Source organism: Ranitomeya imitator, chromosome 3, assembly GCF_032444005.1.
Source record: "Ranitomeya imitator isolate aRanImi1 chromosome 3, aRanImi1.pri, whole genome shotgun sequence".
Taxonomy (NCBI): Eukaryota; Metazoa; Chordata; class Amphibia; order Anura; family Dendrobatidae; genus Ranitomeya; species Ranitomeya imitator.
The window spans coordinates 23,284,037-23,300,521 of record NC_091284.1 but is presented as its reverse complement, the minus strand read 5'-3'; the positions used below and the strand labels follow the sequence as shown (position 1 = coordinate 23,300,521).

Here is a 16,485-nt window from a genome sequence, read left to right as displayed (position 1 = left end):
TTTCCCCTCACTTCTCTCATTTTCCCCTCACTTCTCCCATTTTCCCTCTCCTCTGTTCCCCTCACTTCTCTCATTTTCCCCCTCCTCTGTTCCCCTCACTTCTCTCATTTTCCCCTCACTTCTTTCATTTTCCCCTCACTTCTCTCATTTTCCCCTCACTTCTCTCATTTTCCCCTCACTTCTCTCATTTTCCCCTCACTTCTCTCATTTTCCCCCTCCTCTGTTCCCCTCACTTCTCTCATTTTCCCCTCACTTCTCTCATTTTCCCCTCACTTCTCTCATTTTCCCCTCACTTCTCTCATTTTCCCTCTCCTCTGTTCCCCTCACTTCTCTCATTTTCCCCCTCCTCTGTTCCCCTCACTTCTCTCATTTTCCCCTCACTTCTCTCATTTTCCCCTCACTTCTCTCATTTTCCCCTCACTTCTCTCATTTTCCCTTCACTTCTCATTTACCCCTCACTTCTCTCATTTACCCCTCACTTCTCTCATTTTCCCCTCACTTCTCTCATTTTCCCCTCACTTCTCTCATTTTCCCCTCACTTCTCTCATTTTCCCCTCACTTCTCTCATTTTCCCCTCACTTCTCTCATTTTCCCCTCACTTCTCTCATTTTCCCCTCACTTCTCTTTTTCCCCTCACTTCTCTCATTTTCCCCTCACTTCTCTCATTTTCCCCTCACTTCTCTCATTTTCCCCTCACTTCTCTCATTTACCCCTCACTTCTCTCATTTTCCCCTCACTTCTCTCATTTTCCCCTCGCTTCTCTCATTTTCCCCTCGCTTCTCTCATTTTCCCCTCACTTCTCTCATTTTCCCCTCACTTCTCTCATTTTCCCCTCACTTCTCTCATTTTCCCCTCACTTCTCTTTTTCCCCTCACTTCTCTTTTTCCCCTCACTTCTCTCATTTTCCCCTCACTTCTCTCATTTTCCCCTCACTTCTCTCATTTTCCCCTCACTTCTCTCATTTACCCCTCACTTCTCTCATTTTCCCCTCACTTCTCTCATTTTCCCCTCAGTTCTCTCATTTTCCCCTCACTTCTCGCATTTTCCCCTCACTTCTCGCATTTTCCCCTCACTTCTCGCATTTTCCCCTCACTTCTCGCATTTTCCCCTCACTTCTCGCATTTTCCCCTCACTTCTCGCATTTTCCCCTCACTTCTCTCATTTTCCCCTCACTTCTCTCATTTACCCCTCACTTCTCCCATTTTCCCCCTCCTCTGTTCCTCCCACTTCTCTCATTTTCCCCCTCCTCTGTTCCCCTCACTTCTCTCATTTTCCCCTCACTTCCCTCATTTTCCCCTCACTTCTCGCATTTTCCCCTCACTTCTCGCATTTTCCCCTCACTTCTCGCATTTTCCCCTCACTTCTCGCATTTTCCCCTCACTTCTCGCATTTTCCCCTCACTTCTCTCATTTTCCCCTCACTTCTCTCATTTTCCCCTCACTTCTCTCATTTTCCCCTCACTTCTCTCATTTTCCCCTCACTTCTCTCATTTTCCCCTCACTTCTCTCATTTTCCCCTCACTTCTCTCATTTTCCCCTCACTTCCCTCATTTTCCCCTCACTTCTCGCATTTTCCCCTCACTTCTCGCATTTTCCCCTCACTTCTCGCATTTTCCCCTCACTTCTCGCATTTTCCCCTCACTTCTCTCATTTTCCCCTCACTTCTCTCATTTTCCCCTCACTTCTCTCATTTTCCCCTCACTTCTCTCATTTTCCCCTCACTTCTCTCATTTTCCCTTCACACATGCACAGCAACTTCCTGTTATGAGCACAGCGGTATAATCCATGAAGCTCCTCCCTTTCCCTTGACGCCATGCCTCACAGGAGAAACTCCGTTCTAGACATGACGGAGCTAGATGTGGCCTGTGCCTGCCGCGCACTGATACTCTGAAGGTGGCGGCCCTGATTGTAGCTCGCAGCGGCTGGGACATCGCAGCCAGACAGTTTTGCAGGGCGGCTTTCTAGGTGAATGTGTCTCCACCCGTGTGCGCTAACAATGTGGGCTGTGTGCATGGGACTTTGCGTGTAGAGTGGGTGGGGCAATGCGGAGTGGGCGTGGCTTGATACATGCACACAACACACACACATACTTACACTCAGCTTTATATATATCTAATATATAATTGCCTAGAATACTACTTCCTGCAATTTGTGCCAACTTCCTGTCCGGAGCTAATGTCCGGAGCTAATGTCCGGAGCTAATGTGCGGAGCTAATGTCCGGAGCTAATGTGCGGAGCTAATGTCTGGAGCTAATGTCCGGAGATAATGTCCGGAGCTAATGTCCGGAGCTAAGTGACGTCAACAGTGTCCAGTGTCTGATTGGTTGCTGCCTGCTGCGAGCGACCAATCAGAAACGTGCCGTACTGTGACACACTACGCCCGCCATTTTGGTGTGATTTTTGAATTTTTACCTCACAGCAAGTTTCTACTGCGTGGAGGCGGGCCCAGTGACGTTGCTCTTCAAGCTCCTGCCGAATTTCGTCAAAAAAATGATAATACCATTTACCAAAACTATATATATTTAGTTGTGAAGTGGTTCAGTGACATTTTCACACCAATTTTGAACTTTTGTTTGGTGTTTTCTCCATATACTGCCTATTATTTTTGTTCTTTCTTACTATTATTTATTAATTCTATTATTCTTACATTTGAATAAATAAAGTATATATGGATTCTAGACTCCCGATTCTTTAGAATCGGGCTGCCATCTAGTGTATATATATATATATGTGTGTATATATATATATAGTTAGTTAGTCATGGTCTTTTTATATGGGCGAATCTTACCTCTTGGGCCCCATAGGTTCCAGGGCACTGGTGCAATTACAACCCCTGCACCTATTATAGCTACAGCCCTGTATAGCAGTATATAAAGCCATGGGCCCCTGTATAAAGTGTATATATGTATCTAACTTATCCATGTGTGATACTGTCTCCTGAGCCGTGTATCTAATCCTATCCTGTGTGATACCGTCTCCTGAGCTGTGTATGTAATCCTATCCTGTGTGATACTGTCTGTTGAGCTGTGTATCTAATCCTATCCTGTGTGATACTGTCTGCTGAGCTGTGTATCTAATCCTATCCTGTGTGATACTGTCTGCTGAGCTCTGTATCTAATCCTATCCTGTGTGATACTGTCTGCTGAGCTCTGTATCTAATCCTATCCTGTGTGATACTGTCTGCTGAGCCGTGTATCTAATCCTATCCTGTGTGATACTGTCTGCTGAGCTCTGTATCTAATCCTATCCTGTGTGATACTGTCTGCTGAGCTCTGTATCTAATCCTATCCTGTGTGATACTGTCTGCTGAGCTGTGTATCTAATCCTCTCCTGTGTGATACTGTCTGCTGAGCTGTGTATCTAATCCTATCCTGTATGATACTGTCTGCTGAGCTGTGTATCTAATCCTCTCCTGTGTGATACTGTCTGCTGAGCCGTGTATCTAATCCTCTCCTGTGTGATACTGTCTGCTGAGCTGTGTATCTAATCCTATGCTGTGTGATACTGTGTGCTGAGCCGTGTATCTAATCCTATCCTGTATGATACTGTCTGCTGAGCTGTGTATCTAATCCTATCCTGTGTGATACTGTCTGTTGAGCTGTGTATCTAATCCTATCCTGTGTGATACTGTCTGCTGAGCCGTGTATCTAATCCTATCCTGTGTGATACTGTCTTCTGAGCCGTGTATCTAATCCTATCCTGTGTGATACTGTCTGCTGAGTCGTGTATCTAATCCTATCCTGTGTGATACTGTCTTCTGAGCTGTGTATCTAATCCTCTCCTGTGTGATACTGACTGCTGAGCTGTGTATCTAATCCTCTCCTGTGTGATACTGTCTGCTGAGCTGTGTATCTAATCCTCTCCTGTGTGATACTGTCTTCTGAGCTGTGTATCTAATCCTCTCCTGTGTGATACTGACTGCTGAGCTGTGTATCTAATCCTCTCCTGTGTGATACTGTCTTCTGAACTGTGTATCTAATCCTCTCCTGTGTGATACTGACTGCTGAGCCGTGTATCTAATCCTATCCTGTGTGATACTGTCTGCTGAGCTGTGTATCTAATCCTATCCTGTGGTATACTGACTGCTGAGCCGTGTATCTAATCCTATCCTGTGTGATACTGTCTTCTGAGCTGTGTATCTAATCCTCTCCTGTGTGATACTGTCTTCTGAGCTGTGTATCTAATCCTCTCCTGTGTGATACTGACTGCTGAGCTGTGTATCTAATCCTCTCCTGTGTGATACTGTCTGCTGAGCTGTGTATCTAATCCTATCCTGTGTGATACTGTCTGCTGAGCTGTGTATCTAATCCTATCCTGTGTGATACTGACTGCTGAGCCGTGTATCTAATCCTATCCTGTGTGATACTGTCTGCTGAGCCGTGTATCTAATCCTATCCTGTGTGATACTGTCTGCTGAGCCGTGTATCTAATCCTATCCTGTGTGATACGGTCTGCTGAGCCGTGTATCTAATCCTATCCTGTGTGATACTGTCTGCTGAGCTGTGTATCTAAACCTATCCTGTGTGATACTGTCTGCTGAGCTGTGTATCTAATCCTATCCTGTGTGATACTGTCTGTTGAGCTGTGTATCTAATCCTATCCTGTGTGATACTGTCTGCTGAGCTGTGTATCTAATCCTATCCTGTGTGATACTGTCTTCTGAGCTGTGTATCTAATCCTATCCTGTGTGATACTGTCTTCTGAGCTGTGTATCTAATCCTCTCCTGTGTGATACTGTCTGCTGAGCCGTGTATCTAATCCTATCCTGTGTGGTACTGACTGCTGAGCCGTGTATCTAATCCTATCCTGTGTGATACTGACTGCTGAGCCGTGTATCTAATCCTATCCTGTGTGATACCGTCTGCTGAGCCGTGTATCTAATCCTATCCTGTGTGATACTGTCTGCTGAGCGGTGTATCTAATCCTCTCCTGTGTGATACTGTCTGCTGAGCTGTGTATCTAATCCAATCCTGTGTGATACTGTCTTCTGAGCTGTGTATCTAATCCTCTCCTGTGTGATACTGTCTGCTGAGCTGTGTATCTAATCCTATCCTGTGTGATACTGTCTGCTGAGCTGTGTATCTAATCCTCTCCTGTGTGATACTGTCTGCTGAGCCGTGTATCTAATCCTATCCTGTGTGATACTGACTGCTGAGCCGTGTATCTAATCCTATCCTGTGTGATACCGTCTGCTGAGCCGTGTATCTAATCCTATCCTGTGTGATACTGTCTGCTGAGCGGTGTATCTAATCCTCTCCTGTGTGATACTGTCTGCTGAGCTGTGTATCTAATCCAATCCTGTGTGATACTGTCTTCTGAGCTGTGTATCTAATCCTCTCCTGTGTGATACTGTCTGCTGAGCTGTGTATCTAATCCTATCCTGTGTGATACTGTCTGCTGAGCGGTGTATCTAATCCTATCCTGTGTGATACTGTCTGCTGAGCTGTGTATCTAATCCAATCCTGTGTGATACTGTCTTCTGAGCTGTGTATCTAATCCTCTCCTGTGTGATACTGTCTGCTGAGCTGTGTATCTAATCCTATCCTGTGTGATACTGTCTGCTGAGCTGGGTATCTAATCCTCTCCTGTGTGATACTGTCTGCTGAGCTGTGTATCTAATCCAATCCTGTGTGATACTGTCTTCTGAGCTGTGTATCTAATCCTCTCCTGTGTGATACTGTCTGCTGAGCTGTGTATCTAATCCAATCCTGTGTGATACTGTCTTCTGAGCTGTGTATCTAATCCTCTCCTGTGTGATACTGTCTGCTGAGCTGTGTATCTAATCCTATCCTGTGTGATACTGTCTGCTGAGCCGTGTATCTAATCCTATCCTGTGTGATACTGACTGCTGAGCCGTGTATCTAATCCTATCCTGTGTGATACTGACTGCTGAGCCGTGTATCTAATCCTATCCTGTGTGATACTGTCTGCTGAGCCGTGTATCTAATCCTATCCTGTGTGATACTGTCTGCTGAGCCGTGTATCTAATCCTATCCTGTGTGATACTGACTGCTGAGCCGTGTATCTAATCCTATCCTGTGTGATACTGTCTTCTGAGCTGTGTATCTAATCCTCTCCTGTGTGATACTGTCTGCTGAGCTGTGTATCTAATCCTATCCTGTGTGATACTGTCTGCTGAGCTGTGTATCTAATCCTATCCTGTGTGATACTGTCTGCTGAGCCGTGTATCTAATCCTATCCTGTGTGATACTGTCTGCTGAGCCGTGTATCTAATCCTATCCTGTGTGATACTGTCTGCTGAGCCGTGTATCTAATCCTATCCTGTGTGATACTGTCTGCTGAACTGTGTATCTAATCCTATCCTGTGTGATACTGTCTGCTGAGCCGTGTATCTAATCCTATCCTGTGTGATACTGTCTGCTGAGCTGTGTATCTAATCCTCTCCTGTGTGATACTGTCTGCTGAGCCGTGTATCTAATCCTATCCTGTGTGGTACTGTCTGCTGAGCCGTGTATCTAATCCTATCCTGTGTGATACTGTCTGCTGAGCGGTGTATCTAATCCTCTCCTGTGTGATACTGTCTGCTGAGCCGTGTATCTAATCCTATCCTGTGTGATACTGACTGCTGAGCCGTGTATCTAATCCTATCCTGTGTGATACCGTCTGCTGAGCCGTGTATCTAATCCTCTCCTGTGATACTGTCTGCTGAGCCGTGTATCTAATCCTATCCTGTGTGATACCGTCTGCTGAGCCGTGTATCTCATCCTCTCCTGTGTGATACTGACTGCTGAGCTGTGGCCTCTCATATCCCTTCAATTATGGTATCCGTCTGTGTCGTGGCATCTGTGTCCGTGGCCCCACTGTGCTGTGCGGCGGAGGTCATTGTTGCGGCGGAGGCCATTGCTGCGGTGAAGGCCATTCTCAGCGGAAGAGGCCATTTTCGTGACGGAGGCCATTTTCGTGACGGAGGCCATTTTCGTGACGGAGGCCATTTTCGAGGCGGAGGCCATTTTCATGGCGGAGGCCATTTTTGTGGCGGAGGCCATTCTTGTAGCGGAGGCCATTCTCGCGGCGGAGGCCATTCTTGCAGCGGAGGTCATTACTGTGGTGGAGGCCATTCTCACGGTGTAGGTCTTTGCTGCGGAGGCCATTTTCACAGCGGAGGCCATTCTTGCGACTGAGGGCATTCTTGCGGCGGGGGCCATTCTTGTGGTGGAGGCCATTCTTGTGGTGGAGGCCATTCTTGCGGTGGAGGCCATTGCTGCGGCGGGGGCCATTCTTGCGGTGGAGGCCATTGCTGTGGTGAAGGCCATTGTTGCGGCGGAGGCCATTCTTGTGGTGGAGGCCATTGCTGTGGTGAAGGCCATTGTTGCGGCGGAGGCCATTCTTGTAGCCGAAGTCATTGTTGCGGCAGAGGCCATTCTCACGGCGGAGGCCATTCTTGTAGTCCAAGTCATTGTTGCGGCGGAGGCCATTCTCGCGGCAGAGGCCATCCTTGTAGCGGAGGCCATTGTTGCGGCGGAGGCCATTGTTGCAGCGGAGGTCATTGCTGCGGCGGGGGCCATTCTTGCGGTGGAGGCCATTCTTGCAGTGGAGGCCATTGCTGCGGTGGGGGTCATTCTTGTGGTGGAGGCCATTGCTGTGGTGGAGGCCATAATTGTTGCGGGGGCCATTGTTGCGGTGGAGGCCATTCTTGCGGTGGAGGCCATTGCTGCGGCGGGGGTCATTCTTGTTGCGGGGGCCATTGCTGCGGCGGAGGCCATTCTTGCGGCGGAGGCCATTGCTGCGGTGAAGGCCATTCTTGTTGCGGAGGCCATTGTTGCGGCGGAGGTCATTGTCGCGGTGGAGGCCATTCTTGCGGCGGAGGCCATTCTTGTAGCGGAGGCCATTCTCGCGGCGGAGGCCATTGTTGCAGTGGAGGTCATTGTCGCGGCGGAGGCCATTGTTGCGGCGGAGGCTATTCTTGTAGCGGAGGTTATTCTTGTAGCGGAGGCCATTCTCACGGCGGAGGCCATTGTTGCGGTGGAGGTCATTGTCGCAGCGGACGCCATTGTTGCGACAGAGGCCATTCTTGTGGCGGAGGCCATTCTTGTAGCGGAGGCCATTCTTGTAGCGGAGGCCATTCTTGTTCCTCATTGATCTTCCCCTCTGCCGCCTTCACCCGTTTTATTGACGGCCCAGCGCCGAGACCCCGGCCGGCACCGTGGCTATAAATAGCGTCGGCGTGTAAACCGTGGCAGTGATCTTGCGGCGGCGGCACCTCCGAGCAGATGGTGCCGCTCCGCCTGCGCTCTGGAAGGCTGACGGCAGATCGCTTTTAATTACGACCCGACGGTGAGCGATTGTTAAATCCTCAAAGGCGACGCACAGATTTCTTGGCAGCAGCGACCCCCTGTACCCGCCATTGTGACGGCAGCGGCAGAAACGGATAAAGCGGCTTCATGTCTGTACGGGGCGAGCGAGGTGTGAAATAGATTCATTGGGATTTATGAAGAGGAGCGCGGGGGATACAGCCGGGAAAATGACGGAGAGTTTACCGGGGGTCCGGAATTAAAGAGGAACTCTACTATCGTCATCAGCAGAACATAATACATTAGGTTGGGGGCAGACACTGGGAATTACACCCATCATTAACTGCAGATATAACCTTGGACCGATGCCCAAAAATGTACAGAACGTGGCTGTGCGGAAAAATGGCCGCACTTCCAAGGTTTAACCACAGGGAGCACTGTTCTAAAGTGATTATACACACATGACCACTAGGGGCACTGTTCTATATACAATATTTATATGGTATGACCACTAGGGGCACTGTTCTATATACAATATTTATATGGTATGACCACTAGGGGCACTGTTCTATATACAATATTTATATGGTATGACCACTAGGGGCACTGTTCTATATACAATATTTATATGGTATGGCCACTAGGGGAATGGTTCTATATACAATATTTATATGGTATGACCACTAGGGGAATGGTTCTATATACAATATTTATATGGTATGACCACTAGGGGCACTGTTCTATATACAATATTTATATGGTATGACCACTAGGGGCACTGTTCTATATACAATATTTATATGATATGACCACTAGGAGCACTGTTCTATATACAATATTTATATGGTATGACCACTAGGGGCACTGTTCTATATACAATATTTATATGGTATGACCACTAGGGGCACTGTTCTATATACAATGCTTATATGGTATGACCACTAGGGGCACTGTTCTATATACAATATTTATATGGTATGACCACTAGGGGCACTGTTCTATATACAATATTTATATGGTATGACCACTAGGGGCACTGTTCTATATACAATATTTATATGGTATGACCACTAGGGGCACTGTTCTATATACAATATTTATATGGTATGACCACTAGGGGCACTGTTCTATATACAATACTTATATGGTATGACCACTAGGGGCACTGTTCTATATACAATACTTATATGGTATGACCACTAGGGGCACTGTTCTATATACAATATTTATATGGTATGACCACTAGGGGCACTGTTCTATATACAATACTTATATGGTATGACCACTAGGGGCACTGTTCTATATACAATACTTATATGGTATGACCACTAGGGGCACTGTTCTATATACAATATTTATATGGTATGACCACTAGGGGCACTGTTCTATATACAATATTTATATCATATGGCCACTAGGGGCACTGGTTTATATCGCCATAGTTAGAAGGAGCAAGAACTGCTATTATTTAACCACTAGGAGTGCGGTAATATATTTATATGGTATGACCACTAGGGGCACTGTTCTATATTCAATATTTTAAGGGTACTGATAATGATCCCTTTAATTTGGCATTTGCAAGAAAATCCAGGTGCCCATATGGTCGGCTTTTTAAAGCAGCAGTGATATTGAAAGGAGCCAATGCCAGGTGGCGTGCTGTAAAGCTCCCTATATCTCTACGTCCCCATGTTTTTATGCTCTCAGTAATAGAAATATATTGGAACCAATTCCACCCTATCCTTAAATAAAGCATGCAGTGTAGCGTGTGGGCAATATCCGGACAGATGTAGCAGAGCTGAAGATCTCATCAGACTGTTCTTTTAGTGCATTGATAGATAGAAGGATTACTGGTAATCCCATGACATTCCCGAAGATTACACATCCCAATATCAACAGTAGTCGCACCACATAGCAAACTCGGCACCGCTGCATCTGACAAACTCGGCACCACTGCATCTAACAAAACTCGGCACCGCTGCATCTGACAAACTCTGCTCTGCTTCATCTGACAAACTCGGCACTGCTGCATCTGACAAACTCAGCACCGCTGCATCTGACAAAACTCGGCACTGCTGTATCTGACAAACTCTGCTCTGCTTCATCTGACAAAACTCGGCACTGCTGTATCTGACAAACTCTGCTCTGCTTCATCTGACAAACTCGGCACCGCTGCATCTGACAAACTCGGCACCGCTGCATCTGACAAACTCGGCACCGCTGCATCTGACAAACTCGGCACCGCTGCATCTGACAAACTCGGCACCGCTGCATCTGACAAACTCGGCACCGCTGCATCTGACAAACTCGGCACCGCTGCATCTGACAAACTCGGCACCGCTGCATCTGACAAACTCGGCACCGCTGCATCTGACAAACTCGGCACCGCTGCATCTGACAAACTCAGCACCGCTGCATCTGACAAACTCAGCACCGCTGCATCTGACAAAATTGGTACCGCTGCATCTGACAAACTCGACACCGCTGCATCTGACAAACTTGGCACCGCTGCATCTGGCAAACTCGGCACCGCTGCATCTGACAAACTCGGCACCGCTGCATCTGACAAACTCTGCACCGCTGCATCTGGCAAACTCTGCACCGCTGCATCTGACAAACTCGGCACCGCTGCATCTGGCAAACTCGGCACCGCTGCATCTGACAAACTCGGCACCGCTGCATCTGACAAACTCTGCACCGCTGCATCTGGCAAACTCGGCACCGCTGCATCTGACAAACTCGGCACCGCTGCATCTGACAAACTCGGCACCGCTGCATCTGACAAACTCGACACCGCTGCATCTGACAAAATTGGTACCGCTGCATCTGACATACTCGACACCGCTGCATCTGACAAACTTGGCACCGCTGCATCTGACAAACTCGGCACCGCTGCATCTGACAAACTCGGCACCGCTGCATCTGACAAACTCGGCACCGCTGCATCTGACAAACTTGGCACCGCTGCATCTGGCAAACTCTGCACCGCTGCATCTGACAAACGCGGCACCGCTGCATCTGGCAAACTCTGCACCGCTGCGTCTGACAAACGCGGCACCGATGCATCTGACAAACTCGGCACCGCTGCATCTGACAAACTCGACACCGCTGCATCTGACAAACTCGGCACCGCTGCATCTGACAAACTTTGTACCGCTGCATCTGACAAACTCGGCACTGCTGCATCTGACAAACTCGGCTCCGCTGCATCTGACAAACTCGGCACCGCTGCATCTGACAAACTCGGCACCGCTGCATCTGACAAACTCGGCACCGCTGCATCTGACAAACTCGGCACCGCTGCATCTGACAAACTCGGCACCGCTGCATCTGACAAAACTCGGCACCGCTGCATCTGACAAAACTCGGCACCGCTGCATCTGACAAAACTCGGCACCGCTGCATCTGACAAACTCGGCACCGCTGCATCTGACAAACTCTGCACCGCTGCATCTGACAAACTCGGCACCGCTGCATCTGACAAACTCGGCACCGCTGCATCTGACAAACTCTGCACTGCTGCATCTGCTAAGCGGGTTTGCATGGGTAAGGAGCAGGCTCTAGGCTGTGGCATTCCAGTCATCAGAGGAACTCGGCTGTCAATCACATGTATCCAGGGACACAGCGATGATAACGAGCAGGGATCAAACTAATCTGCATAATAACACTGATAAGAATAATGAGGAGCGGCGCCTGGTGTTGCGCGGGATTATGCGCAGCGCACAGGTGTCCTCTTACAGGAAGTGAAAGGAGAAGACAATCCGCCATAACTATAGAGCGGACCGTTATATATGTGTATATTCACTGTATATACATTGTATCTGCTCAGCCAACCGAGCATCGTGTGATCAGGATTTATGTGACTTTCTTTGATCAGTTGTGATCGCCAGGAGTAACCAGCCACAAAGTGATCAGTTTCCCAACAGCGACCCCGCAGGTGAAATGAAGTATTACATGCTGCGCATTAAAGAACAAACGTGTCCAGTAAATCCTCTTCTTTGTTGTGAACCTGTGGTTGTGAAATCGATGAGCGCATGGGTTTTTGGGGTGAATGGCCGCCACCCCGGAATGTTAAACAATATCTTAGTAGTGGGGAATCACTGCAGGGTCTGGTCTGGGCTCTGTACTTAGAGGATTTGGGTTAGGTCCAGTATTTACAAGGTCTGGTCTCAAATCTGTCTTTTTGCCATGTGGCAAATAGTAAGCTCCACATTGGGGAAAAAATTCCTTCCCGACTCCACATACGGCAATCAGACTAGTTCCCTGGATCAACGCCCTATCAAGGAATCTAGTATATATACCCTGTAACATTATACTTTTCCAGCAAGGTATCCAGTCCCCTCTTAAATTTAAGTAATGAATCACTCATTACAATATCACACGGCAGAGAGTTCCATAGTCTCACTGCTCTTACAGTAAAGAATCCGCGTCTGTTATTATGCTTAAACCTTCTTTCCTCCAACCGCAGAGGATGCCCCCTTATCCATGTCTCAGGTCTATGATTAAAAAGATCATCAGAAAGGTCTTTGTACTGTCCCCTCATATATTTATACATTAACATAAGATCACCCTTTAGCCTTCGTTTTTCCAAACTAAATAGCCCCAAGTGTAATAACCAATCTTGGTATTGCAGAACCCCCAGTCCTCTAATAACCTTGGTCGCTCTTCCTGCACCCGCTCCAGTTCAGCTATGTCTTTCTTATACACCGGAGACCAGAACTGTGCACAGTATTCTAAGTGTGGTCGAACTAGTGACTTGTATAGAGGAAAAATTATGTTCTCCTCATGAGCATCTATGCCTCTTTTAATGCATCCCATTATTTTATTTGCCTTTGTAGCAGCTGCCTGACACTGGCCGCTGAATATGAGTTTGTCATCCACCCATACACCCAGGTCTTTTTCATTGACGGTTTTGCCCAGAGTTTTAGAATTAAGCACATAATTATACATCTTATTACTTCTACCCAAGTGCATGACCTTACATTTATCCCCATTAAAACTCATTTGCCATTTGTCATCCCAAGCAGGGGTGGATTAAGGGTAACCAGGGCCCCGGGCTGTTCAGACACTGTGGGCCCCCCCGGTCATGTGACAGGGGTCATGTGACGGGGGTCATGATATACCTGAACCAGATTGTTCCAGAAAAATGGCTGAGCCCTACTCTACTGTAACCTATTAAATATTTGTTAAAATATGCAATACAATTTAGGTATATTTTGATTTATTTTTCAATTTTTAAAATGACCACTATCACATACAAGGAACAAATACCACCGCACCATGTCAAGACCACATATTACCACCACTTGGTGACCAAATAGCATTTACAAGGGACAAATACCGCAACACCATGACCAGACCACATATTACCACCACATAGTGATTGAATACTACAATACTGATTGACTGAATATCCCCCATCCTGGCCCCGTGTATCTCTTTCCTGGCTCCAGCCATATGTTCTCCCATCCTGCACTCATGAGTATCCATATTTCTACCCCATATGATCTCCCCATCCTGCCCCATCTGTCTCCATCGTATCCATCCTGCGCCCATCATATCCATCCTGCCCCATGATCCAATCCTGCCCCATGTCTTTCATTCTGCCCCGTGTCTCCAATCATGCCCTGTATCTACATTCTGCCCATGCCTCCAGTCCTTCCCCCAGTGTGTCCAGCAATCTGCCCCAGTGTGTCCAGCATTACCCCCAGTGTGTCCAGCAATCTGCCCCAGTGTGTCCAGAATATTACCGCCAGTGTGTTCACCATATTACCCCCAGTGTCCAGCAATCTGCCCCAGTATGTCCAGCATATTGCCCCAGTGTGTCCAGCAATCTGCCCCAGTGTGTCCAGCATTGCCCCCGGTGTGTCCAGCAATCTGCCCCAGTGTGTCCAGCATTACCTCCAGTGTGTCCAGCAATCTGCCCCAGTGTGTCCAGCATATTACCCCCAGACAGTGTGTCCAGCATTACCCCCAGTGTGTCCAGCAATCTGCCCCAGCGTGTCCAGAATATTACCGCCAGTGTGTCCACCATATTACCCCCAGTGTCCAGCAATCTGCCCCAGTATGTCCAGCATATTGCCCCAGTGTGTCCAGCAATCTGCCCCAGTGTGTCCAGCATTGCCCCCAGTGTGTCCAGCAATCTACCCCAGTGTGTCCAGCATTACCTCCAGTGTGTCCAGCAATCTGCCCCAGTGTGTCCAGCATATTACTCCCAATGTGTCCAGCAATCTGCCCCAGTATCTCCAGCATATTACCCCCAGTGTGTCCAGCAATCTGCCCCAGTATGTCCAGCATTGCCCCCAGACAGTGTGTCCAGCAATCTGCCCCAGTGTGTCCAGCATATTACCCCCAGTGTGTCCAGCAATCTCCCCCTGTGTGTCCAGCATTTTACCCCCAGTGTGTCCAGCATTGCCCCCAGACAGTGTGTCCAGCAATCTGCCCCAGTGTCTCCAGCATTGCCCCCAGACAGTGGGTCCACCAGCAATCTGCCCCAGTGTGTCCATATTGCCCACAGTGTCCAGCATTCTGGCCCGCCCGGGTCCCCCGGATTGCCGTTAGCAAAAAAAAAAAAAACCCGAGTTCTCCTCACCTGACCAGCGCTCCAGGCGGCAAGCTCCCTCCAGCAGCGCGCACTCGCCAGCGACTGACAATGACATCAGACGCCGGCGAAGTGTGCGCTGCGCCTGCGGCCGACTTCAGCTGCCAGCCTCCAATTGGCTGGCGGCTGTTGTTAACTATTGATGTGTGGACGCGCGCCCGTACGTCAATAGGTGAAACTGCCGCAGTGCCGGTAGGGGCCCGGTGAGCAGACGAGATGGGGCCCGATGCGCCAGTCAGGGCAGTAATGCCCTGATGGCGGCAGGCAATCTAAGCGGTAGCCCAGGGCCCCTCCACACCGCTGGGCCCTGGGCTACCGCCCAGATTGACCCTATTATAATCCGTCCCTGAGACCAAGCTTATAGTTTACATAAATCATCCTGTAATATAAAATTGTCCTCCTCTGTATTGATTACCCTGCAGAGTTTAGTGTCATCTACAAATATTGAAATTCCACTCTGTATGCCCCCTACAAGATCATTAATAAATGTTAAAAAGAAGAGGGCCCAATACTGACCCCTGTGGTACCCCACTGCTAACCGTGACCCAGTCCGAGTGTGCTCCATTAATAACCATCCTTGGTTTCCTATCCCTGAGCCAGCTCTTAACCCACTTACACATATTTTCCCCTGTCCCCATTATTCTCATTTTATGTATCAACCTTTTCTGTTCCGAATCAAAAGCTTTTGAAAAGTCCATATACACTACGTCCACTGGGTTCCCTTGGTCCAGTCCGGAACTCACCTCTTCATAGAAGCTGATCAGATTAGTCTGACATGAACGGTCCCTAGTAAACCCGTGCTGATACTGGGTCATGAGGTTATTCCTCTTCAGATACTCCAGTATAGCATCCCTTAGAATGCCCTCCAGGATTTTACCCACAGTAGAGGTTAAGCTCCTGTGGTACAGACCCTAAAGATTAAAAATAATGGTCTATCAATGACTGTACTTAGTTCCTGCAGTACTCGAGGGTGTATCCCATCCGGGCCCGGAGATTTGTCAATTTTAGTGATTTTTAGACGCCGCCGCACTTCCTGCTGGGTTAAGCAGGTGACATTTAATTGGGAATTTTTATCACTAGTCATTTTGTCTGCCATGGAATTTTCTTGTGTAAATACTGATGAAAAAAAGTCATTTAGCATATTGGCTTTTTCCTCATCCTCATCCACCATTTCACCCAGACTATTTTTAAGGGGGCCAACACTATCATTTTTTAGTTTTTTACTATTTACGTAGTTAAAGAATATTTTGGGATTAATTTTACTCTCTCTGGCAATGAGTCTCTCTGTCTCAATCTTTGCTGCCTTGATTTGCTTTTTACAGAATTTATTTAATTTTCTGTATTTATTTAATGCCTCCTCACTACCTACTTCCTTTAATTCTCTAAATGCTTTCTTTTTGTCACTTATTGCGCCCTTTACAGCTCTATTTAGCCATATTGGTTTCCTCCTATTTCTAGTATGTTTATTCCCACACGGTATATACTGTGCACAGGTCCTATCCAGGATGCTAATAAACGTCTCCCATTTTCTTTGTGTATTTTTGTGTCTCAGGATAGAGACGACTGAGGGGCGATCTAATAACCATGTATAAGTATATAAGGGGACAATACAAATATCTCGCTGAGGATCTGTTTA

General features: G+C 47.7%; 1 protein-coding gene across 1 annotated transcript; it reads left to right on the top strand.

Moving 5' to 3' along the window:
• Positions 1 to 8,899: 8,899 nt before the first annotated feature.
• On the top strand, positions 8,900 to 11,607 carry LOC138671528 (platelet binding protein GspB-like). The gene is made up of 2 exons (XM_069759704.1): positions 8,900 to 8,925; positions 10,656 to 11,607. The coding sequence occupies exons 1-2, from the start codon at positions 8,900 to 8,902 to the stop codon at positions 11,605 to 11,607; spliced, it is 978 nt and encodes a 325-aa protein (XP_069615805.1).
• The last annotated feature ends 4,878 nt before the right edge of the window (positions 11,608 to 16,485 follow it).

Bases quoted from the DNA above. Each gene is read 5' to 3' on its own strand.
- LOC138671528 (XM_069759704.1), top strand. From the start codon at position 8,900: ATGGTTCTATATACAATATTTATATG. The intron at 8,926-10,655 runs GTATGACCACTA...TGACAAACTCAG, and splicing joins CTATATACAATATTTATATG to CACCGCTGCATCTGACAAAC.